A 23,172-nucleotide genomic window follows, 5' to 3' on the forward strand; every position below is an offset into this window, starting at 1 on the left:
ATCCCACTTATACCTTTATAATTTTTAAGCTTTCAATTTTACCCCCATGATGTTGCTCATTATATAGGTAAAGGATAAAGATGAAATATGATTAATTTGCAGGAGAAAAATGGAGTGGTAATAATATATATTTTTTGCTTTACTTTTAATTGGGAATAAAGAAGATCTATACCCTCATCCTGTATTCAACGAAACCAGCGGGCCAGGCCGGGAAACAACATAAAACAACGAGATTTGAATGCTTGCTTCTCTCTTGGTTTCCTAGATTTAAAATTTCCGACACTCGGGTGGGTGCTTGTTCTTTTTCTTTCTTTTCTCTTTTGGGTTTCGTTCGATTAACGTTATTAATGGATGCTTTATAACTCCACGGATTGAAGAAGGGGCAGAAACTCCGACGTTTTCCTTTTCTTCTTCTTCTTATTTTGAGAGACCAGCACCGTTATCCATTGCTGATATGATTCTTTTCAAGCAGCTGCTGCCCACCAAACGTGGGCTAGGTGGTGCCTTGAACCACTTCAGAGGTAAGATGTGTTTCTTTTATCATGTTAATTAGACACTTTTTTTTATTGTGAGATAGATAGATCATCAGACGCCAACGTGATAAGATACTCTGGCATTTGAATTCATGCGCTGAATCTGGTCAATTTGATATCTTTCCGGAAAATTGCTCATCTTTATGTTATCTAATCAACGCGGTATGTGTTTTACTACTACACTTTTGTGTGAAACAGTTCTAGGTAACTAAGAATACGAGTTGGTAATAGAAGTGAGTCAATGTAGCAATTAGTAGATAAGACATTAAAGATGTCTTTTATTTGCAGGATCTTCCTTTCGCCTTTTCAGTTCATCCCCAGAAACATTTGTGGAAATTCGTTCACAAGAGAAGGAAGTAGTGATTGCTTTAGGAAGCAACGTGGGCAACAGACTTCATAATTTTAATGAAGCATTGCGACTGATGAAGAAATCTGGAATAAACATCACTAGACATGCCTGTTTATATGAGACAGCGCCTGCCTATGTCACTGATCAGCCTCAGTTCCTTAACTCTGCGGTTAGAGGTGTTACGAAACTTTGGCCACATGAGTTGTTGGGAGTGCTTAAGAAAATCGAGAAGGATATGGGTCGTACTGCGGGGATAAGGTATGGACCAAGACCGATTGATTTGGATATATTGTTTTACGGAAAGTTCAGGGTTAGTTCTGATATACTTACTGTTCCTCATGAGAGAATTTGGGAGAGACCATTTGTAATGGCCCCGTTGATGGATTTACTGGGAGCAGATGTAGAGAATGATACAGTTGCATGCTGGCATTCTTTGTCAATACATTCTGGTGGACTCTTTGAATCATGGGAGAAACTGGGTGGTGAATGTATAATTGGAAAGGATGGGATGAAAAGAGTCCTGCCCATTGGAAATGATTTGTGGGATTGGTCCCTGAAAACTTCTGTGATGGGTATACTTAATTTGACCCCAGATAGTTTTAGTGATGGAGGAAAGTTTCAGTCTGTGGAGGCTGCGGTTTCTCAAGTCCGCTTGATGATTTCAGAAGGGGCAGATATGATTGATTTGGGTGCACAATCAACAAGACCAGTGGCTTCAAGGATATCCCCTCAGGAGGAATTAGATAGACTAATCCCTGTCTTAGAAGCCATTCTAAAGATGCCAGAGATGAATGGAAAGCTCATATCTGTCGATACCTTTTACTCGGAAGTTGCTTCAGAAGCAGTCAGCAAGGGTGCTCATATTGTAAATGATGTATCTGGTGGACAGTTAGACCCTAACATGACTAAGGTTGTTGCTGGCCTTGAGGTTCCTTATGTTGCCATGCACATGAGAGGAGACCCAGCTACGATGCAGAATAGTGAGAACCTGCAGTATGATGATGTTTGTAAGCAGGTTGCCTCTGAGTTGTATTCACGGGTTAAAGATGCAGAATTATCTGGTATACCTGTCTGGAGGATTATTATTGATCCCGGGCTTGGATTTTCAAAGAAAACCGAGCATAATTTGGAACTTCTCATGGGGCTGCCATCCATTAGAGCAGAGATTGCAAGGAAAAGCTTGGCTATGTCTCATTCTCCTGTCTTGTTAGGATCTTCTAGAAAGAAATTTTTAGGTGAAACTTGCTCTCGTCCCGCTGCAAGCGAGAGAGATCCTGCAACAGTAGCTTCAGTCACTGCTGGGGTTTTGGGAGGTGCAAACATTGTAAGAGTACATAATGTTAGAGATAATCTAGATGCTGTTAAGCTCTGCGATGCAATGCTGAAGTACAAGAGATCTCCTGCATAATCTTGCAAAATTGGAATACTTTTTGATATGCTCATGGGGAGAACTATATAAATCGAGCAAACCAGATTGGTGTTTCATTATGCCAATTATCTGTTTTCAAGAGAACAGAAGGCTACCATGCCAAAGCAGAGGTCAAATTGTAGAATTTTTCTAATGGATATCTAGTAGTCTAAATTTTCTTTGCAGCCTGGTTTCATTTGTGCTTGTGTAGTGTGTGGCATAACTCCTAACTTCAGGGTTTCCCTTTTGTTTCTACAAAACTTTGCGTAGTCAAACTTCCGCAAAAAATTGTTATGACTCCCATTGATCCTTGTTTTCTAAGCCTGCGGTGAAGATTCAAGTCTCTTTTTCATCACCAAATTACAAGGCCTGTGAACTTGGCTTCTAACTCTAAGCACGAGTTACTACCACACTGTATTGGCTAATGGCATCGGAGTTATAATGCGAATCGACTTGCCCACTTGACAGTCGAGAAATGCCTTTACTTTAAACTGAGAAATGATAGCGTGGATCTGAGTTGCCCAGCTTTCCAACTTACAAACCAACCTATCACCTGTTCCTAAAATCAACGGTTTAACACACAACGGAACACATTTCAGAACAAAAAATTGTGAATGATTGACTTATTTGTCCTCTTTGGATTCGAATTTAGCGTTGTTGCCCACCCGAGTATGGTATCCGATTTTTTATTTTTATTTTTTTCACGCCGAGTCAACATTAAATCAGATCATCATGGTTTTACTAATGAGAAAACAGAATAATTAACGCAGTGGCACGAGAGGCAAATACTCAACTATGAGAATACTAGTATCCCTTGCACCACACAAGCTCTTGAAAGAGAGTTGTGGTAAGTTGCATAAACGTATCGGAGGGAGGGAGTACGAAAAACCATTTCATGCCAATGTAGATAATTTGTTTCACAAACACACATTTTGTTGGCTAAGATATGTTCTGTTTCAAAACCTCCGCTTCAGCCCTTGCCATTGGATCATCCTTGACCTGCCCTTCATCTTCCTTCTCCCCTTCTCGCTCCTCTGCCATCTTCTTTCTGTGCAACTCTTCTGCAGCTTCCATTGCAGCCCTGTTCTCTGCCTGCATACGCTGCATTTCCTCCTCTTGCTGCTGCCTTTCGAACCATGTGTCCGCATCAGCCCAGACTGAATAATTCAAGAACCAAGTCAATCCCACAAACATAAGATCCAACTGGGAACTTTATAGTACCCGGAAAGACATTTAGAATAGTAAAATTTCATTATGAGAATGACTAATCCCAATCCCAAGTTACAATTCAGCTAGGTAGCCCTACAGGTGTAGATCACCCATAAATTGCAAGAATTCATCCCAAAGGAAAGCAACAGCACGGTCATTATTTTCACATCAAAGAGATATTATTTCCACTACTATTATAGCTATTTTGAAGAGTCCTAAACTCCTCTATCCTTCTTTGGTTGTTGCGGCAATATTTTTCCTTCCCTACCTCAAATTGAAACACAAGAACTGAAACTGGACAATAACACCAACCAGTATCAACATAAAGTAGCAAGCTAGAACATGCAATTAACATTTGGAATCAGGAATCAATAATCAACCCATCATTATCACCAATAATACAGATCAGATTCAGGCTAACTCAATCAAAATCACCGCGCATTGCACCCCTTTACTTGTATAGAGCACATTACTTTTTGTTCACAAACCTAAAGTGTACCTACACTTGTATCCACTTAAAAATACAAAATTTCCAACAGCCCCCAGAACCCTAAACCTCAAGGAAAAGGCATGGGAATTGCTCTTAGAACCATGGTTCATCACAAAATCAAGAATTAGGGTTTAAAACAAAAATAAAGGAGAAATACTTACTTGGCTGGGCAGCCCAACCTTGTTCACCACCCTTAATCTTCTCAGGCAAAGCGTAATTAACGGTGAGGACACGACCATAGAGCTCAGCGCCATCCATATTGTCCATGGCGGAGGCGGCGTCCTCTCTTTCGAGGAAAGTAACGAAGCCAAAAGAGCGGTGTTTCTGTGTGGCTTGATCTAAGGGGGTTTTGACATCCTTAATGTCACCAAAAGGAATGAAAGTAGCGTGGAGTATTGCTTCGTTTACTTCCTCAGCTAATCCTCCTACGTATAGCGTGTTCTTTTGCACTTGCTGCTGTGCTGCCATGTTGTTTCTATCAAAATTCCTGCACTTGCTCTCCCCCTCCTCCTCCTCCTCCTCCTTTCCTGCGCTTATGCTTAAGTTTTTATTATTTTGATAAAAGGTGGATCTGAATTTTAGGACACGACCCACTTGGGCCCTGAGGTTCGAGTCCGGTAATAAATTTGGGCTTTTTTATTTATTTTATATTGAGTTTAGCGTGATCCAAGTCTTGGATCTTGCTGAGCAACCAAGTCTCCGCGACAAGTAATCAAGCATTATGCAGTGAACCGGTTTAAGGACTCATTTGATTGATGAAAAATGATTGCTTAAAAATAATTTTTTAAAATATTTTATATTTGTTTATCATTAAAAAAGATTTAATAAAAAACAATTTTCAGTCAAAGTAAAATTTGGCTTGATTTCCAGAAAAATTATAAGAATATCATATTATTTGTTAATTATAACAAATTTAGTCCTCAAATTTTTTTTATTATAGTTTTATTTTAATTTTTTTTTTAATTTCACCCCTTAGAATTTGATTTAATTTGATTTTTATATTAACTTTGATCTTTATTTTTATGATTGTTATTTGTTTTTTATTGTTTTTTTTAAATATTATTTGATAGGGTTCCTATGATTAAATTAAAATCTTTAAAATATGAAGAAAGAATGAAAAAAGTAATATAAAATTCTATATTAAGGAAGGGGGATTAAAAAAGGATCCCTATTTTTGTATATTACGATAAATTAAAAGTATTTGGTATAATTATTTTTATAACATTAAGGATGAGTTAAATTAAAATGAATTTAACTTATATCAAATTTATATGAAATTAAAAGAAACAAGTAATTTCAAAACAATTAGATATTGTTAAATCAATATTCAATATGATGTAAAGATTTGTTTTAAGGAAAAAAGTTAAAGTATATGTCATTTTATTTACATCAAATATTGATTAAAGAAATAATCAAATCATATTAGAAATGAGAAGAAATTCAAAAAAAGAAGCCAAAAAAAACTAAAACGGTTAGTTTTGGGAAAGAAAGAAAAAGTGGGGCGGGCCTCGCTCCTGGTTTGGGCCTACATTAGTTGGCCCTCAAGCGAATGGGCCAAGTGCACAGCCCCACCAAAAACATTTTTTTAAAAAAACGGCATGATCTTCTTCTCCAGCTGAAATCCGACCATCAAAAAGTCACGAGTCGTCAGATTTTTTTGCCTGAAAACTCCAATTTTTATCATTTTCAAACGGAAACACCTCCCAATCATCTAGATAAACTTCATTAACCCATTTTCAACCTCGGAATCTATATTAATCCACTTTTAAACAACAAATCATCAAATCACTTTTCGATTTTTATTTTCAGGCATGGCTCCGATCCACCGTTTTCTTCAATGGTGCAGTTTTTAAGAACTTCTAATGAATTTATAGAGTTTATATCCATCAGATGAAGTATGAATTCCTTCACTCTTTCCCGGAAAAATGGTGATCCTCTTATTCTCTGTCTCCTTCTCCGTTTTCCCGGCGATCTCTCTGTCTAAGAGGAACAGTTTCAGTGACTTAATCATGCATTTGGCCCTTTATTCGAAGTATCGAATTGTATCATAATACCCTAATATTATAAAGTGATTGTGCTGGTTGTCACAGTAAAGAAGAGCTTTATTTATGATATTTGACGATAACAATACTAAGATAATGGTGGTGACAGAAGCGAATATCAAGTTGATTTTTTAACAAAGTGGTGGCAAGAGCATGTATGTCAAGCTTATTGCGGTTGCAATGGTCCTAGAAGATTATAATAATTAATGACAGTAGTACAGTGGACCTTAACAGGATCTATATATGGATTCATATAGCACAATGAACACTAATTCATATAGCATAACGAACAGTGCAAATTAAGATGTTTAATTTTTTATCTGTTTATAGTGGAAAAATAAATTCCTCTCTTTAAAACATGGCTTTCAATAAACTTCACCGGAAAATATTTTATCTTCAAACTAAACACGAGAAAATCAACAAAATGCTACGATAATATATATCCCTCGTGGTTATTGCACTATTTCTGTGAGAAGACTCCCTCCTGCCCCGCTAGCTCTTGGACGAGCCTCAAGGAATGTAGACCGATGTGAGAATGTAGCTGCTGCTCCATAGATTTCAGAGTCCATTATCTTACTGTCTAACCACTCTTTTTTTTAAAAGGAAGAAGAGGAGGAGTAGGAGGAGGAAGAAGAAGAGAGTTTCATGCAAAAGATGGGGAATTGAATTGCCAGGGGGGCGAGAATCATATGGTATGGGAGGACAGTGCAATAAGACAGAGAGGTTGTAGAGAATCATGTGTTTGTTGTAGGGGCTGAACATGAAAACTACACAGCAACTATTTATATATATATGACCAAATCTTGGCTGTACGCAGCACATCATCCACGTTCTAAGAAAAAGAAGAAGAAGAAAGAATCTCTCCCTTCATGTTTTATCTATCCATTGCTGAAGGTAATTAAATTAGTTATAAGACATTCTTCTCTCTGACAGGTGAACTCCAGTGGTAAGAACTAATATATCACAAGTGATAAATGATACTATATCTTGTCAAATGAGCGATTTAAGAATTCACTGTGTTAGATGCATCTGTCTTAGTAAGATTTTCGACACTTTGTTTTCACGGCATTTTCTTGGTTTTTCGACAATATGATGTCATCTGAAGATGTTATTTTATTTTTTCTGAAATAAAATCTTAAAAAGATTCGATTACTGGATTGACAGAATTCATCAGTAGAATGCATCTGTCTTAGGAGTAACTTGTTTTTTTTCAACAGGAAATCAAAGAGTAAGGTTTTATTATATAATGTAAAAACGTTAATTCAATATAATTCCAATATATAAGATATTATCTCCACGAATCATTTATAGAAGGTAACTGCTCGTATTTAAACGAGTTTTCATTTTCCTTTTTCCGTAAACGTTTTTAATTTACTCACTCCCAAATGAACGGACCGTCGATTCACCTAAACCAATCTCATTAATTATCACTCAAAGCCGTAAATTTCCATTTAATTACCTTCAAGTCAAAATAACCTGAAATTTCTCCAATTAAAAAAAAGAAAAAGAAAACACATGTAACTGAAACCACTAAACCAGGGACCTAAATGTAAAGAATTCCTACAAGAACACCACTCTTTTTTTTTCCCTTGAGAACTCGTCTCTATAAAAACCAGAGACAATCTTAGACAAAACACCGCTTTCCTTGTTGTAGTCCATCGACATTGCTAACTAGTCTTCTGCATCCTGCCCCTCCCTCCCTCTCTCTGTAGTTTGTGCAAACAATGGCAGGATCTGCAATCAAACCCACACCCCTTTTGAAAGATGAGCTGGATATAGTGATACCCACTATTAGAAACCTTGATTTCTTGGAGATGTGGAGGCCTTTTTTTGAGCAATATCACTTGATTATAGTCCAAGATGGTGATCCATCAAAGACAATCAAGGTCCCTGACGGTTTTGACTATGAGCTCTACAACAGGAATGATATTAATAGGATTCTGGGTCCTAAGGCTTCTTGCATTTCATTCAAGGACTCTGCTTGTCGCTGCTTTGGTTACATGGTCTCCAAGAAGAAGTATATCTACACCATTGATGATGATTGCTTTGTAAGTTTTCTACTTTTTTATATAAATATTTTTATGTGATATATGAGTATCCTTTTTCTGAATTCTCTGCTCAATGAAGGGTTTTAGATCTAGTTTTGGTTTTGCTTGACCTGACTTAATTTTGCTCTGGTGATTCTATAAGGTTAAGTATTTTTTGTTTTTGTTTTTGTTATTGAGGTGTCTTGAATTATGAAATACTATTTTTTTATTCTTTTTTTTTTTTTTTTTAATATTGCAAGGGCGTAAAGCTGAAATATTATGGTAGATTTGGAATTTTTGGATCGTCATTTATATGAGATTCTGGGGTCTTATGAGCTATATTTGGAGAAGAGATACAGGGGTGTTGATGGAATTTTACGGTGTCGGTGGGATTCTTGCACTTGTAATTTTTAAAAAAATGTTTTTTGTTTTAAATTAAGATTTTTTTGTATTTTGATGAGTTATGTTAAAAATAATTTTAAAAAAATAAAAAATTATTATTTTAATATATTTTCAAGTAATAAATACTTTAAAACCGTAATTACAACACCCCTTTTGAAATTCTGTATCTTGATGTGAGCTTTATGGTGGTTAATTTTTCTTTTCTTTTCTGGTTGGTGTTATTTGTGTTTGATTGAATGTTCAGTGGGTCCGTTATATGATTTTTTATTGCTTCTAACTGCTGCATTTGCCGGATTGATATTGGTTCTTGCTTCTTTGGCTAAAAGCATAAAATGCTAACTGTTAGCATAAATCTTCAACACTGAGTTAAATCTTCATCGAGTACGGAGTATCTATCCTTTCTTTCACATAGAAAGGTTAGACTTTGGTTTCATGCTACAAGATATGAAAGCTTGGTAACGATTCCTTCAACTTCAGGCCGCAGCTGAAGTCTAAAATTAGAGTATTGACTGCACGATGCAAGTTCTGGTCACAAAGTCCTCTGCAGACACGCCCTGTTTCTTACATCCTAAATAAAAGCTTGGATATTGTCTCCATGCAAGTTAGAGGGCCTGGTAGGAAAATGGCATCTCAGAAAGCCAGTGGTTTTGTCTTTACAAGCCCTTGGCCCGCTACGATGCCTACACAACTTAATATTTTTCTTGCCAAGAACGCACAATGCGGATGATGACATGTTTAATCTATGTTCTGGTAGCTAGCCGTCAAGAAAAATGAATGAATACTAACGTAATTGTAAAGGGAAAAAAATGAATAAATAGTTGCATGAAGGAAATAAAGTGTGATTTTGATTCACCTAATCATTCTTGGGAAATATTTTCATGTTTTGCTTATTGTCCACGTCAATATGCAGGTTGCCAAAAACCCATCAGGCGAACAGATTAATGCACTCGAGCAGCACATCAAAAACCTTCTGAGCCCATCCACTCCATATTTCTTTAACACTCTTTATGATCCGTACAGAGAAGGTGCAGACTTTGTTCGTGGATATCCTTTCAGTCTTCGAGAAGGTGCTGCCACTGCTGTTTCTCATGGCCTCTGGCTTAATATCCCTGATTATGATGCTCCCACCCAGCTTGTGAAACCTCTGGAGAGAAATAAGCGGTATTTAGATCTCAACTGGAAGTTAATATGATTACATGCTTCTTATCTTGGGATTTGAACTTAGTTACACATTTCCTTTTACATTTCAGATATGTTGATGCTGTTCTGACAGTACCTAAGGGAACCCTTTTCCCGATGTGTGGTATGAATCTAGCATTCAATCGTGAATTGATTGGACCTGCTATGTATTTTGGACTCATGGGAGATGGTCAGCCAATCGGACGATATGATGACATGTGGGCTGGCTGGTGCATGAAGGTGCAATTTCTATGAAACTTACTTCTCTTTTCATGATTTGTTGTTAACAGCGTATTATTCTTGATCACAATTTACTCCGAACTCTTACTCTTCACAAAAGTACTATCAGATAGGAAATGATATGTTAGATTAAGAATCAAGTAAAAGAGCTAGCTGTTAATTAAATCCTAAACTCTATTTCGGGATCTCTAGACATCTCAAGAAAATGGAGATTCCATTCTGTTTACTTTTTAATTGAGACTTGAATCATTCTTCTGTGCATTTGGATACATAGCCATGAAAGAAGTCAATTAGATCAGAGACTTCTGTCTGTGCTCTGAGAACGAGTACACTTTCCCCCCCAATCCACACAGGTTGCTATGATCTACAATGCTGGAATCATATATATTATGGATAGAAAAATATTTTCTTAATGTTTAAATAAAAAGCTACAGTGCGTACATTAGAAGCATACGAGATTGTCTTATTTTATTCTGAGCTGCGAGTGTGAACCAGGTAACTGCATTGTCCCCGTTCTGAACTCACTTGTACTGTATTGCTGAACTTGTAGGTCATATGCGACCACATGGGATGGGGAGTTAAGACTGGCTTGCCCTACATCTGGCACAGCAAAGCAAGCAACCCATTCGTTAATCTCAAGAAGGAGTACAGGGGGATCTACTGGCAGGAAGACCTGATACCATTCTTCCAGGCCGCAGTTCTTCCCAAGGAATGCGTCACTGTTCAACAATGCTACATTGAACTCGCCAAGCAGGTCAAGGAGAAACTTGGCAAGGTTGATCCCTATTTCATTAAACTAGCTGATGCCATGGTCACTTGGATTGAAGCTTGGGATGGACTCAACTCTTCAGAGGAAAAATCTTCGAAGCAACCCAACGGGACAGCAAAGTAGAGGATTTAACACAAAATTATTTGCCTTTCGAGTACTAAATCTGGTAGCTGCTTAGCTGTACCTTTATCACGGTTGTAGCCGTCGTTGAGATCATTATATTATTTATTTATTGACTTTGTGCTGAAGTATTTTTGGTATTGTTTTGTCGAATGTTTTTAGTTTAAAAATATATTAAAAATATTTTTAAAATTTTTATTTTAGTATGTTAAAATTATCAGGGAAAAAAGTTAGATGCATGTTTAAAATGCATTTAAATATAAAAACAAACGGTGCTGAAGATTGAGAGCATTCCTACTGCATAGGTGAATATAAACTTTTATGGTTTTTACTATACTATATTGTTATGTGCTTGGTATTATAGTGTATAATATTTTTAGAAAATATTTTTTATTTAAAAATATATTAAAATAATTTTTTTAAATTTTATATTAACATATTAAATTATCATAAAATACTAAAAAAAATATTAATTAAATATTTTTAAAAAATTAAATATACATCTAAAAGACTTCCATGCACAATTTTAACTCCAATGCCAAACAGCCGCATCAGATTTGAAATTGAAATTCGTTAGGGGAATGACAGATGAGTTTGAAAATTTGTGGTGGGCCAACAACTGGTTTCCTCTTCTTGCATTTTCATTTTGAGAGGATAACATTTTTTGGCAGAAAAATATTTGAATTGAAACTCCGACAATTTAACTTTATTGTCTCGTTAAGTGGAAATAGGGATTGGATAATGACCTGGTTTTTTTTAAAGTTGGGCACGCCTGGATCTAATGAACATGGTCATAGACTGGGAGCGAACCCCACTTGGCTGGCATTTTTGTCAGCTGTCATGGATCTTATATTGTTGGATTCCCTGGACTCTTGGAGGACAAAAGAGTTTAATTTAACTTTTAGAGGGATAAAGTTACCAGCAGAGTTGATAAATTTAATTGTTTTTTATTTAAAAATATATTAAAATAATATTTTTTTTATTTTTTAAAATTCATTTTTAATATCTATACAATCAAATAACATTAAAAAAATATTTTTTTTTCTACAGAGAAAACATAAAAATAATTAAAAAAAGGTGATAGATGGCAGAAGTTTCTTTTGAGAAACTGACAAGAAAAGAAAGAGATGGCTTTCTGTCACCATTTACTTTGACATGGCATAGCATGCATTCTTTTAGGTTTCCGAGACCATGATTGCTCCAATGCGCGTGTCTTCTATTCTATGGTTTTATAGTTGTTTATTATTTAATAAACGAATGCGAAACACATAACATGGGGCAGACTGATCCAATGATTTCGAATTTCGACATGCACCGGGGCTTCAAAAAGTCACTAAGATATGACGTGCTGTCGTCTCCAATTTTAAAATAAATGGTGAAATCGTGAAAGCAGACGGTAATTTGAACCACCACAATACAATAGGAGGGCCTTATCACCCTCTAAAAATACACCAGACTGATTAACTAACAAACAAGAGTAACTATACCATACGGAACTTACCTGGAAAAGCAAACTGCTGGCAAGAAAGGATTAGCAAAAAATAAATGCTGATAAGCAGCAAGATGCAATGATGATTGCCACGAAATATTAATTATCATGAAAATTGCTTTCGTCTTAATTTGTAAATTCATATACTTACGCGCTTTTATTTACTTGAATAGGAATATAGGATGGCATAACTCCATTGGTTATCCAGCAAAAGCGCAACAAGGGAATCTCAAATCTTTATATTTGTGAGCAATGGAAAGTCAACCTTGTACTGATTCAGATCATAACTCGAAGAGAATCAGTTGTTAAGCTCAATTCTCTGCCCAGGGCACTCGACGAACTGTGACAGAAATTTGAAGAAAATATAACATGTTACCCTATCTCATTCATTTGCAAGACCGTCGATAGACCAGTAATTGGCCTTTGTCGCCTGCTACTGAAATGACTCCTGGCTTCGAATTGTCAGTAGCAATACAGGAAACACTTTCACCTGGTGAGAGAGAATTGATCAAACAACAACAACAAAATAAAAGCAGCCACCAAAGTTTATCAAAGCACTAATACAAAAAGGTTTAAAGTTCACTAGACTCTTGCTAGATTTCACAACCGAAACTAAAGTTCATATACTTGATGCTAAAAGCATGCGAATTTGGTGTTGAAAATGATTTTCTAACATTATATGAGATTTGGAAGGGTCAAGAACTGATACTGTAAGATCATGCGGAAGGGATTCATGCACAAGGCTAGGCGGATAATTCCCCAATCAATGTGATGCCATGGAATAGCATAAAATACAAGCCTGGATTACTCAAACTGAAGTATACCTTCAAAATGGTGCAGAGTGCCAAGTCTAGTCCCTGTTGTAAATTCCCACATATAAACAAGTCCATCAAATGTGCCAATGATTCCATTGCCAGATGACGAACCAATAGCAGCAGCCCTGCACAGTACTTCCCGGTCATACTTGTGAACTTTTAAACAGCTGACTCAATGTCTCAGATAATAGAAAAAACTTCTGGACATACAGCCAAGAGTAACTAAAATGCTTGCCTATAATGATGTTTACACAAGCATTTAACAGCAAAAATATCTTCATATATCAAACCATCAACTTAAAATGGAAACATGATCACTAATGGTAAAGAGACAATGGAGCAAACATTCCTCATAGAATCTTATATATGATCTTCAAGTGCTTTAAACCAACTGCATTTCTGTAGTCTGCTGAAAAGGGAAAGCACAGCAAACACCTAGCAAGGTTTGGAGAAGAGGAATATAATTTCAAACTTAAAAAAAAAATTGTGGGCACCTTGGATCCAATGCTTTTCCGAGGATCAACATATTTTTCACCAGTAGAGCTAGCCTCCACCACCCAACTGGATTTATACCGCAATCACTTGATATATAGTCTTCTTGAGTATCCAACTCAGGAATGGTTGAGACAAGAAGCCAGATGGCAATATCTTCTCCATCCAATGGAGGTAAGGAATAATACTCACTGTTCTCTGAAAACCATAATTTTGTTGCATCTACGATTCCATCGATTTGCTCCTCCACAGTAGAATAATGGAAACCATGGACTACTCTTTGCCAAGTAAACGAACTGATTGGAAAGAATTGACATGCTGAAGCACTTGGAGAAGAGACCCTTGCCATGAACATGCGCCTTGAGACATCCCTGGAAGAAATTACTTGCAATCAGATACAGATGGAATTCAGAACAATCATGAAACTGATGTCTGTTTCTCTCAGCTTTATTTTGGGGGGAAGTTGTTAAAGGGAGAGGAACATAATTTAGAAACCTTGTGCAAATACAAGCGGATTGTAGCTTCAGATAAAAAAATCCAAGGCAGACAACAAAAGTCACGGCAGAGATATATAATGAGTAATCAAATATAAAGTTGGGAGAAATTTCAATAGTTAAAGGCTTTCACAATGCTGACCAACAAGTACTGATAATTACACACATTGTTGCCATATCAAACAACTTTGAATCAAAGGAGATATCTTGTCAGCAGCATACCAGACAGTAAATTCCCCGAAGCCGTTATTCCCAACAACTACAGAAGCACAGTTCGGAACCCTCTTCAACTCCACTATGCAAGGGGATATGCAATCGTTAGCTGAAATGATAAATTCTTCTGTTGGTGCACTGCAAATTTTGAAAAAAAAATATGAAAACTGTACACAAGGAATAGATAGATAGCCTGATCAGAAGCTGCCAACTCAAACAAGCAAAATCAAAGCTATCTCCCATGAATCAAGCGACCGAAATAGCATTCTAGGGACTAATAAAAAATAGCATGCCTTCATTAAGTTTGAACTTTTGAACAGCAGCTAATCTCAATAAAAAGATGAACACATTAACATCAATTTATCCAAAATTCCTGAACCACTTCCTTCGAAAAATATAACCACCTTGCCAAGGAGAAAATTCAAAAGCTTGAACCCATTAAGGATGGTATATATTGGTAAAGCTCTGAACCAAATATTACTGGAATAAATATAGAGGACAAGCATTTAGGGTAACTGACTTTTCCTCTGATTGACTATTGAATCAGGCACGGACAATTATGGCATAAAAATGACCTCAAAAGATCAAGAAGCACCTAGTTTGGAGGATTGGGTGAGAAGCAAGAGCAGTCATTTCCAACACAATTTGATTGGTAAACACTGGTATTGCAGATTAGTACAAATATGATCAATTTATAAAGGATTATACGCCAGAGAGCAAATGAATTGTTTATGAAGGAAACCAGTTGGCCGCATTGAGAAAATTAGCCTAAATTAAACATTTCAGACTCAACACAGATATCAAACCATGTAAATAGTTTGAGGAACTGAAGTCAAACGAAATGGACACTATCTCAGAAAAACTTACCTCCAAGCTGAATTCATGGTCCAGAGATGTAGTCTCCCACTCTCTCCAGCAGCAATTAGATGGTTAGGTTCACAGACCAATATACACTGCATGCTGTCAAATGTACTCAATTTTACCAGGACTGAAACATATCCAGTTTTTACTTGCACAATTTTCACTGTACTTTGCTCAGAGCAGTTTAATGAACAAGTTGAGCACAAACAATCTGTTCTTCCTTCCCTGATGAAATATATGGGATATTAGTGCCCAAACCTTACTTTTATCACATATAATCTTTTCTATAATATAAACCCACAGGAGTAATCAACCTGCAATAAGGTGTTTTCATGCTGCCAAGTAAAACAAGATTCTGCCCATCTGGGGTTAGTTGCAGGCCAGATCGTTCAAGTGCAGTCTAGTGAAGAGTAACAAACAGAGTCAAAATTATGACAATAAGTTGCAAGCACAACAACCAAAGAATTCAGTTAATTATTAACAATGCATCTATTTCTTACTTCTCTACCAAAGATATCTGTTGAAAATGGAAACGTTACTGATGTGTGGCCAACAAAAGAAGGGTTCCCTGTTCTTGTTTCTTCAATTGCTAGCTTGTACAGAAACAGGGTTCTGTTTTTATCTACCAAATGACCACACAGAGCACAAACATTGATTTCATCTCCTTTTGTAACCACCAACAGTGACAAAACAGGCATGGGGTGAAGATAGCACCCCACAAGCTCAAAGTTACCCTCTAGTTCATTGTTGTGCTTCAAGTTCCTATGTAGTTTTAGGTCTGAGTTAGTCTGAACTTCCTTGACACTGGATGTGTTATAGCAAGAGAATGCTGTTCCTAGCTCCGCAGATAATACTGGTGGTCCATTTGTATCGGAGGTATTCTGGCTCACAACCAGCCTGCCTTCAGAATAAGCATGCGGTTCTTCTATTTTTGAAACCGTTGCAGCAAAAAGATTTGAAGCATCTTTGCCCATGGAAGCACCGGAAAATGTTTGAGTTTGTGATACAAAAGGCAACTTGCTCTCTGATAAAGGGTTGGGATTACTAGTAGTTTCGTCTATCTGCATACCGTTGAGCTGGTCTCCAACCATGGGTTCAGAACCAAAAATAGCATTTTTATGTGGTTTGTCCACAGAAGAACTCATCTGGAACATCTCTGAGTTAAGTAAAGTTCTTGTAGTTTCTGGGATAGAATCATCTCTCAAATTTCTACATATAATACTTTCTGAGAATGAAGCATTACATTTTCTTGTTGAAGATGCTGCTTTTGAGACCTTTTTTCTGGTATATACGTTTTTTGTCACTTGAGCAGTAGACAAATTGCCTGATTCAGAAGTCTCAGCCTTGACACTGATGTCATTCCTTAATATTTGCACAGAAGCGCCTAAACCTCTTTGGCTCATATTACTTTTAGTAACCACTGCAAGAAAACAACCAATATGTGGTTTAGTTGAAATTTAACATCAAAGGATCTGAAATAATGCAAATGCACAAGAATTTCAGAATTTAGCTGGTCCATATACAGCTTTGAACAAGGTTTTCTGCACATGCATTGATTTACATATACAAAGTTCCTGCTCAAATTGGTAACATACGATTCCAAGATAAGCAGTTCATGAAGACACAGAAACTACATGGAAAGGGCATGTATTTTCACTTGAAGGCCAGTAGGGAATATGCGCCTTGTCTCATGGGCTAGACTGCAGTTCAGTTCACCATTATAAGTTTGGTTTTGGACATATTATCAACAAGTGGAACTGATACAGAATTGACTAGAAATGATGACAGACATTACCATCATTGAAATCTGTTCCAAGGTTGAGGTCTTTTTCCCCAGGAAGGAATTTGGTACCAATTGAGTTTTCATCCATTTTTTTGCAAATATCCTGATTTTCTTCATACAAAACATTTTCATTGGCAGACTTGATGCCAGAAACAGATTCATAAGGGTATAGATAATCATCCCGATGCCTTTTATCCAAAGCCAATTGCACTTTGCTTTGCACTTGGTTGTGACAAAAGATGTCTTTAATCCCATCAGTGTCAAACTGACAAACTGATGACTCCGTCCCATCTATATTAACAAACTGATCCACTCTGCAGGGAGGACATGCATCTGTATCAAAACAAGGTTGATCAGCCTCAGCAGTATTGGAGGGTGATATTGGCTGGTTTGTTACATGAACCCCACATTGGTCACCATCAAAACTGTCAAGAACAACAGACTTCACATGCTCAGAACCTGGGAGAACTGAACCATATACACAAGGAGATTGAGCCTCCACGAATTGGAGATTTTCATCATTATTTTCATGAGGTTTTGGTGTATTAGGCAAAATCTCTGAATAACCAATGGTCTTCTTTTTTCTTGACTTGTTTTTGAGCAGAGGTATTGCTTGAGGAAGCAGAAACGTCATCATTGACTTGGCTATGTCTTGACCTGCTGAATCAAAATCACTTCTTTCAGAATTCCCATTTGAGTTGGGTGTGCCTATTACTTCTTCTGGGTGCGATTCAGTTATAAGTCCTTGGGAAGTGATGGCCTCAGTCACCAGTAACTCTTCTCTGACACTGCAAGCACTTATATCATGGGTAGCTTGAGCAGAATTTGTAATATTATCTGCATCAAACTAGTGTCAAGACAGAAAATGGATATTTGGAGAAGATGATACATCACCAAAAGTTGAACAGGAGAGCACTTGGGCACTCCAATTTCACCAACTCGGGAAAAAAGCATGAATAAGTTAAGGAATACCTTGCTCAAAATCTAAGGTATCAGGTGCACAAAGATCAACATTGGGTACACATGGCTGGTCTTTTGGAGCTGTTGCATCTTCAGCCTGGCCTTCCACTGACATTGTAAAATTTGACCCTTCCACTTTAGTATCCAGTGACCTATCAAGCTGTTACATAAAAGAATGTTTCTCATACTAGGCCAATTTGACTAAAGAAACATGAATATTTCCGACAATTGGGAGAAATGAAGAATTTTCTGAATAGGGGTACAAAAAATGTAACTGGCTCAGTTCATTAATGTAAGAACCTAAGATACCGTACAAAGGTAGCAGGAAGTAAACAAAAACTCACGGGTTATGTAAATGTCTATCAATTCAATAGTGTCAAGAGGCGAAAAAGTTCGGAAGCAACGAGTGAAAAGGCACTAACAATTTTATCTTCCACAGACAAGTTGACGACTCCAGTGGTGGATTTAGAACTTTTAGACCAAGCAAGCATGCTTTCTTCAGGCCCAGGGGCAGCTTTTTCTGTAAGATGATCAGAGAAGTCAACTGACTTCAAGGGAAAATCATCCTTGGCTGATGAGTGATCAGTTTCTCCTCCAGCTACAGGTTTTAAGCAAACTGCAGTTGACAATGTTACTGGAAGTTTACAAGACTCCTGCTCTTGGTTAAAACTTAAAGTAGACCTCCATTGCTTATGAGTTTTGGAAGCTGAATCAGATGGCTCGGCAATATACATTACATCTTCAGCTCGGGATCTTTTAAAGCTAGCAGTACTTAATGACTCAGGATTCGTAATTTTTTGGCTCTTACTTCTCTTTCCCTTAACCTGAGATCTTGCCAAGTAGGGTGGTAGATTGGGATGTGTGCATGCATCTGTGCATCGGTTATTTAGCTCTGTTCCAGTGGACCCATTGGAGAAGCTGGGGGATAGTGGGCTCTGTTCTGCAATCCCATTTACATTTGTCACCAGTTCTCGTAGTAACCTCTGGACAAATGGATTTTTGAACCCAAAAAACTGCATTGCTCAAGCATAAGAGAAGGAATTTTTTAGCACAAAATGAGGTTCCTTTTCCTTATCTTTCCCTAGTTTTGCAATTGATAATAGAGGAAGTCAGTCTCCTGCTTGTCAGGACACTAATCAATTGAACACCATGCAGCTTGAAGATTAATACAAAGGAAACAATCAGAAGGTATAAACAATTTCTAGTTATATTAACGAAGTAATCTGGAAGAGCCATTACTTTCATAAGTTGCAAGCAATAGAACAACAAGGGCCACTGAGATGAAACCTCAAAAAAATTACAAATGTGGCCAGCTTACTGCAAACTGAGGTTATATATGTTGGACTTCTGTAAAGTCTAATACCAGTCAAATGTAACTAATGTGAACATCAATGCATCTTAGCTACAAAGGTTAGAGGCTTATATTGGATGTGAGCAAAGCTCATTCCAGTTTCTGCAAGATGAATGTCTGAATATGATAAAGGTGTGATACGACACTAAATATTTGCAATAAATGTGATTTCAAGATTGAACTGATTTTAGGAAGGAACCAAGATTTACCTCTATGCCATCTATCATGCATGAAAATCTTTTTCCATGCCAAATCTTTGTGTGAGGGCAACAATTCTTCTGAAATTTCTGCCACACAATATCAGGAGTTTGACCGGAACATGAATATCCATCAGTGGAAGTGATCTGCAGCAGTACTGTATTTGTCATTCTTATCTTTCTACCTTTGCGTAAAACTAGCTAAGAATGATAAAAACCAAAAGGGCTAAGTACAAACCGCAAATAAAGGCCCTTTAGGACCTTCATGAATTTCCATCTTATAAGCTCCCCCATTGTAAGCTCGACGAGCTTGGTATCCAACAGGATAAGGATACCGATCTTTACCCTACAAAATAACAGAATTAAGGTGACAAAATACATGACATAATATGACACGGACCACAGTCTATAGTTTTCTACAAATTTCTAAGAGACTTCACTTTGTTATTTCTGAAACCACATTGGAATGCTTTTGCTAATCCTTGATAAGGAGCCAAATCCACAAAACAAGCAGAACAGCCCTATGCTTCACCAACACACACCCAAGATGCATCAAAACAAGTAATTTTATCAAAACTTCGAAAGTGAAGCAGTATATTATGTTTCAAATGCATTACATGCGTACTTAGTTTAGATACTTCCTTCATCCTAGTCTTGATCCTCAAAATTAAAAGCACCATTTGAAGCCTTAATTTATCTACTACCAGAAAATTCTAGCAGCAAATTCTTCAAATCTAACCACCCAATCAAAAGATGAATAAAACCTCAAACCCTAAACAGCATTTTCCAAGCCCTAGGCTGACAAATCAACACGGATTGCCGAAGTCTGTTGTAAACTACAGAAAATGAAATGGAATCAACTACTAACCAGCTTAAATCCATACTAGTCGAATCGGATCTATCTCCAAATTTAGAACCATTAGACGAATAATCAAATATTTGCATAATATAATTGAAATAACCATTAAAAGTTCACTATACAAATTGGAATTTAAAACAAAGATCAAAAGATGTCGAGAAGGTATTAAAGCGTTGATGGATTTAACTAGATTAAAATTGAAAAATTGAAAAAGAAAACCAAAGAACGAACCCTAGTAGAGCTCCAGTACTTCTTGTCCCAGGCGCCACCGCTATAGAGAGATCCGATTGAAACTAATTCAAGACCGCCTGTTTTCTCCGCCTCCTCTCGATCTTCTCCTTCTTCCTTTAGTTTAGATTTCGCCATTTAAAAGAATAAGAAATCAAATGCGAATTTGCTTAGTAGAAAGACTGTACGGTACTGATTGATTGATGCGAGAGCGGGAGGAATAGAGGATTTTAATGGCGGGAGTGGAAATTTAAAGTTCCCTCTCACATGCTAGCTTAGATAATTTTTTGAAACAAAAATAATAAATCGAATAGGATAACTTCTTTCGAAAAAACAAATTCGCCGTTGCCGGGGATCGAACCCGGGTCACCCGCGTGACAGGCGGGAATACTCACCACTATACTACAACGACCTTGTTGTAAGAATAATTTCAAAGTATTTACAAATATCTTAACAATAGCTGAACTCCCTTTCTGATGCTGAAACGTCCTTGTGATCATAGGCATAACAGAATCATGCTAAATTTACGGTTACTTGCTAGTTTTTTTTTTATTTATTATTATTATTATTATTATTCATGTAGGGTATTCGAGTTAGTTTAAGTACACATCAACTAGTTATTTTGTTATTGATTTCTAAACATCTAGCATGAAAGGTCATGGTTCGTTTATGAAAATATTTAATTGAATATGTGCAAATCTTAAGAGTCTTTAAATTTTTTTTCCTCATCGATCATATGAAGTTGAAGAAAATAAGGTTTAATTCTGTTTATATATATAAAGGATTGTGTTTAGTGTTGGGAAAACATGTATTGTAATAAAAAAAATATGATTGTTGAGAGAATTAGTGTTGATTTTGTATCTTTAATATAAAAAATCATTTTCCTTAAAATACCATTTGTACTCCTCGCTACAAATTCAATTGTTATTGAATTCAGAGCAGATACACTTTCAGGGCTGGTATAAAAACTTAGACAGTCTTTGGAAAATATACTGTATTTTTAAATAAAAAATATTTTAAATTACAAACACCCAGCCTTACCTGGTGCATGACACTCTATTAATATTTATCTATGTACTCTTTTTTTTTTTTCACGGTACAATACGCTCCATTTGTCTTCACGGTGTGATTGATTAATGACTATTTGATAAGAAGTTAATAAGAATTTAACATTTTTTAATTAGACGTTCTCTTCGTCATTAATCAAGATTATTAAATTCTCTTGGTGTAATGTTAGCTTTTTCACTCGTATGAAAGTGAGATTCAAGGGAGAATCACGCTACAAATATATACAAGTCTCTCTTTTATTTCTCCAACATCATGAGCGCCTCCATTAATCGTGGTCTCCTAGTATATACTAGGTTATTCAACCTCACTATATTGAATCGGTTTAAATTTCTTTTTACTATAATAAAAATATTTAGATATTATTAATTTTTTTAATGAAAAAAATGCAAATCATGTGAGAATTGATTCAATATTATTCAATTGACTTTACAAGTTCAAAAATAACTCATACAACCTGTAAAAATATAGTTTGATTAAAAAAATTTCAAGATGATATTTTTTTTTAATATTAAAATAACAACATGTAGTGAGACTATGATAACTTCATAGAAAGCAAATCAAAAATAAATTATGAAGCAATCGATCCAATGTTAAAGGATGAGATTGAAAAAAAAATCAATTAAAAAGGGACCTAAAAAGTGACCCGAGTTAACTTGTCAAACTGAGATGACTCTATGGAAAGCAAATAAAAACAAATTATGAATCTCAATCCCCAATCAGCCCAATATTGAAGGATGTGATTAAAAAGAACATAAAAAAACAACTCAAGTCAATCTGTTAAACTCATGATCTAAGTCATCAAACCGAGAGAACCTCGTAGAAAAAAAATAAAAAAAATAATTTGATTTAACTTGGGTTAACCTGTCAAATCAACGACTTTGGTTACGAGACTGAGATAACCTTATAGAGAGCAAATCAAAACAAATTATGAAACTCAATTTCCAATCGTCTTTGTTGGAACCAATGTTGAATGATGAAAATTATGAATTTCTAATTAAAAAAATGACACAAAAAATTAGTTAAGTCAACTATTAGGTCGTATCACAAGGATTAACCTGTTAAACACTATTATTGGGTCACGAGGTCGTGATAACCTAATAAGAAGCAAATCAAAACAAATCATGAAGCCTAATTTTCATTTAGACACGACATTAAATGATGAAATTAAAAAAAATAGTCAATCAAGAAAAAAAATAACTTAGTCAATTGAGTTAACCCGTCAAATTTATGACCTTAGTCATGAGACGGGGACATCGTTGGTCAAATTGGTACCTTATATTTGCTTTGGTGGTCAAATTTGTTCCTTACAAACTATATACTACAGGAATTAAGCTCGCCTCTCCCTCTCTACTATCTCTAACATTAACTAACCATTGAACACCCCATGCAATCCTCCTTGCAAACATATCGATACATACGCTTAAAAAAAAAAAAAAACAATCAAAAAACAATCGTTTCTGCATGGTAGAACTTTGAGACCGTAGAAACTTAAAATCAAAGGCTTGACTTGTAGAAAGAAAAGAAAAGAATGAAATAAAGAATCGAAAGATTTATAATTTTAATTTATCTTCCCAAACGCCAAGATTTATTCATT

The 23,172-nt window shown here is 36.1% G+C and overlaps 4 protein-coding genes and 1 non-coding gene across 8 annotated transcripts; 2 read left to right on the forward strand and 3 right to left on the reverse strand.

Moving 5' to 3' along the window:
• Positions 1-80: 80 nt before the first annotated feature.
• LOC7498217 (folate synthesis bifunctional protein, mitochondrial) lies at positions 81-2,593 on the forward strand. Of its 3 annotated transcripts, none has more exons than XM_024606652.2 (3): positions 81-287; positions 378-521; positions 822-2,593. In XM_024606652.2, exons 2-3 carry the CDS (start codon positions 455-457, stop codon positions 2,288-2,290), a joined length of 1,536 nt encoding a protein of 511 aa, XP_024462420.2. In that variant the 5' UTR covers positions 81-287; positions 378-454; the 3' UTR covers positions 2,291-2,593. The 3 variants fall into 3 exon arrangements, with proteins under 3 accessions (XP_024462420.2, XP_024462422.2, XP_052311169.1); XM_024606654.2 differs by having other exon boundaries at positions 435-521; XM_052455209.1 differs by having other exon boundaries at positions 81-521.
• A 481-nt stretch (positions 2,594-3,074) lies between these two features.
• Positions 3,075-4,533, reverse strand: LOC7471069 (uncharacterized). The gene is made up of 2 exons (XM_002312253.4): positions 4,151-4,533; positions 3,075-3,447 (listed from the first exon to the last, which is right to left on the reverse strand). The coding sequence occupies exons 1-2, from the start codon at positions 4,455-4,457 to the stop codon at positions 3,230-3,232; spliced, it is 525 nt and encodes a 174-aa protein (XP_002312289.1). The 5' UTR covers positions 4,458-4,533; the 3' UTR covers positions 3,075-3,229.
• A 3,056-nt stretch (positions 4,534-7,589) lies between these two features.
• On the forward strand, positions 7,590-10,960 carry LOC7498218 (UDP-arabinopyranose mutase 3). Its single transcript, XM_002311314.4, has 4 exons — positions 7,590-8,079; positions 9,371-9,621; positions 9,711-9,879; positions 10,430-10,960. The coding sequence occupies exons 1-4, from the start codon at positions 7,756-7,758 to the stop codon at positions 10,769-10,771; spliced, it is 1,086 nt and encodes a 361-aa protein (XP_002311350.1). The 5' UTR covers positions 7,590-7,755; the 3' UTR covers positions 10,772-10,960.
• A 1,510-nt stretch (positions 10,961-12,470) lies between these two features.
• On the reverse strand, positions 12,471-20,892 carry LOC7471070 (uncharacterized). 2 transcript variants are annotated; one of them, XM_024606571.2, is made up of 13 exons: positions 20,514-20,892; positions 19,662-19,769; positions 19,436-19,570; positions 18,298-18,888; positions 17,888-18,035; positions 16,928-17,752; positions 15,633-16,552; positions 15,447-15,532; positions 15,139-15,357; positions 14,281-14,409; positions 13,567-13,935; positions 13,082-13,197; positions 12,471-12,747 (listed from the first exon to the last, which is right to left on the reverse strand). In XM_024606571.2, the coding sequence occupies exons 1-13, from the start codon at positions 20,646-20,648 to the stop codon at positions 12,644-12,646; spliced, it is 3,885 nt and encodes a 1,294-aa protein (XP_024462339.1). In that variant the 5' UTR covers positions 20,649-20,892; the 3' UTR covers positions 12,471-12,643. The 2 variants fall into 2 exon arrangements, with proteins under 2 accessions (XP_024462339.1, XP_024462340.1); XM_024606572.2 differs by having other exon boundaries at positions 19,436-19,581; positions 20,514-20,532.
• On the reverse strand, positions 20,851-20,922 carry TRNAD-GUC (transfer RNA aspartic acid (anticodon GUC)). Its single transcript has one exon. It is a non-coding gene; the product is annotated as a tRNA-Asp (tRNA).
• Positions 20,923-23,172: the final 2,250 nt, after the last annotated feature.

Source organism: Populus trichocarpa, chromosome 8 (assembly GCF_000002775.5).
Source record: "Populus trichocarpa isolate Nisqually-1 chromosome 8, P.trichocarpa_v4.1, whole genome shotgun sequence".
In the NCBI taxonomy this organism is placed as follows: domain Eukaryota; kingdom Viridiplantae; phylum Streptophyta; class Magnoliopsida; order Malpighiales; family Salicaceae; genus Populus; species Populus trichocarpa.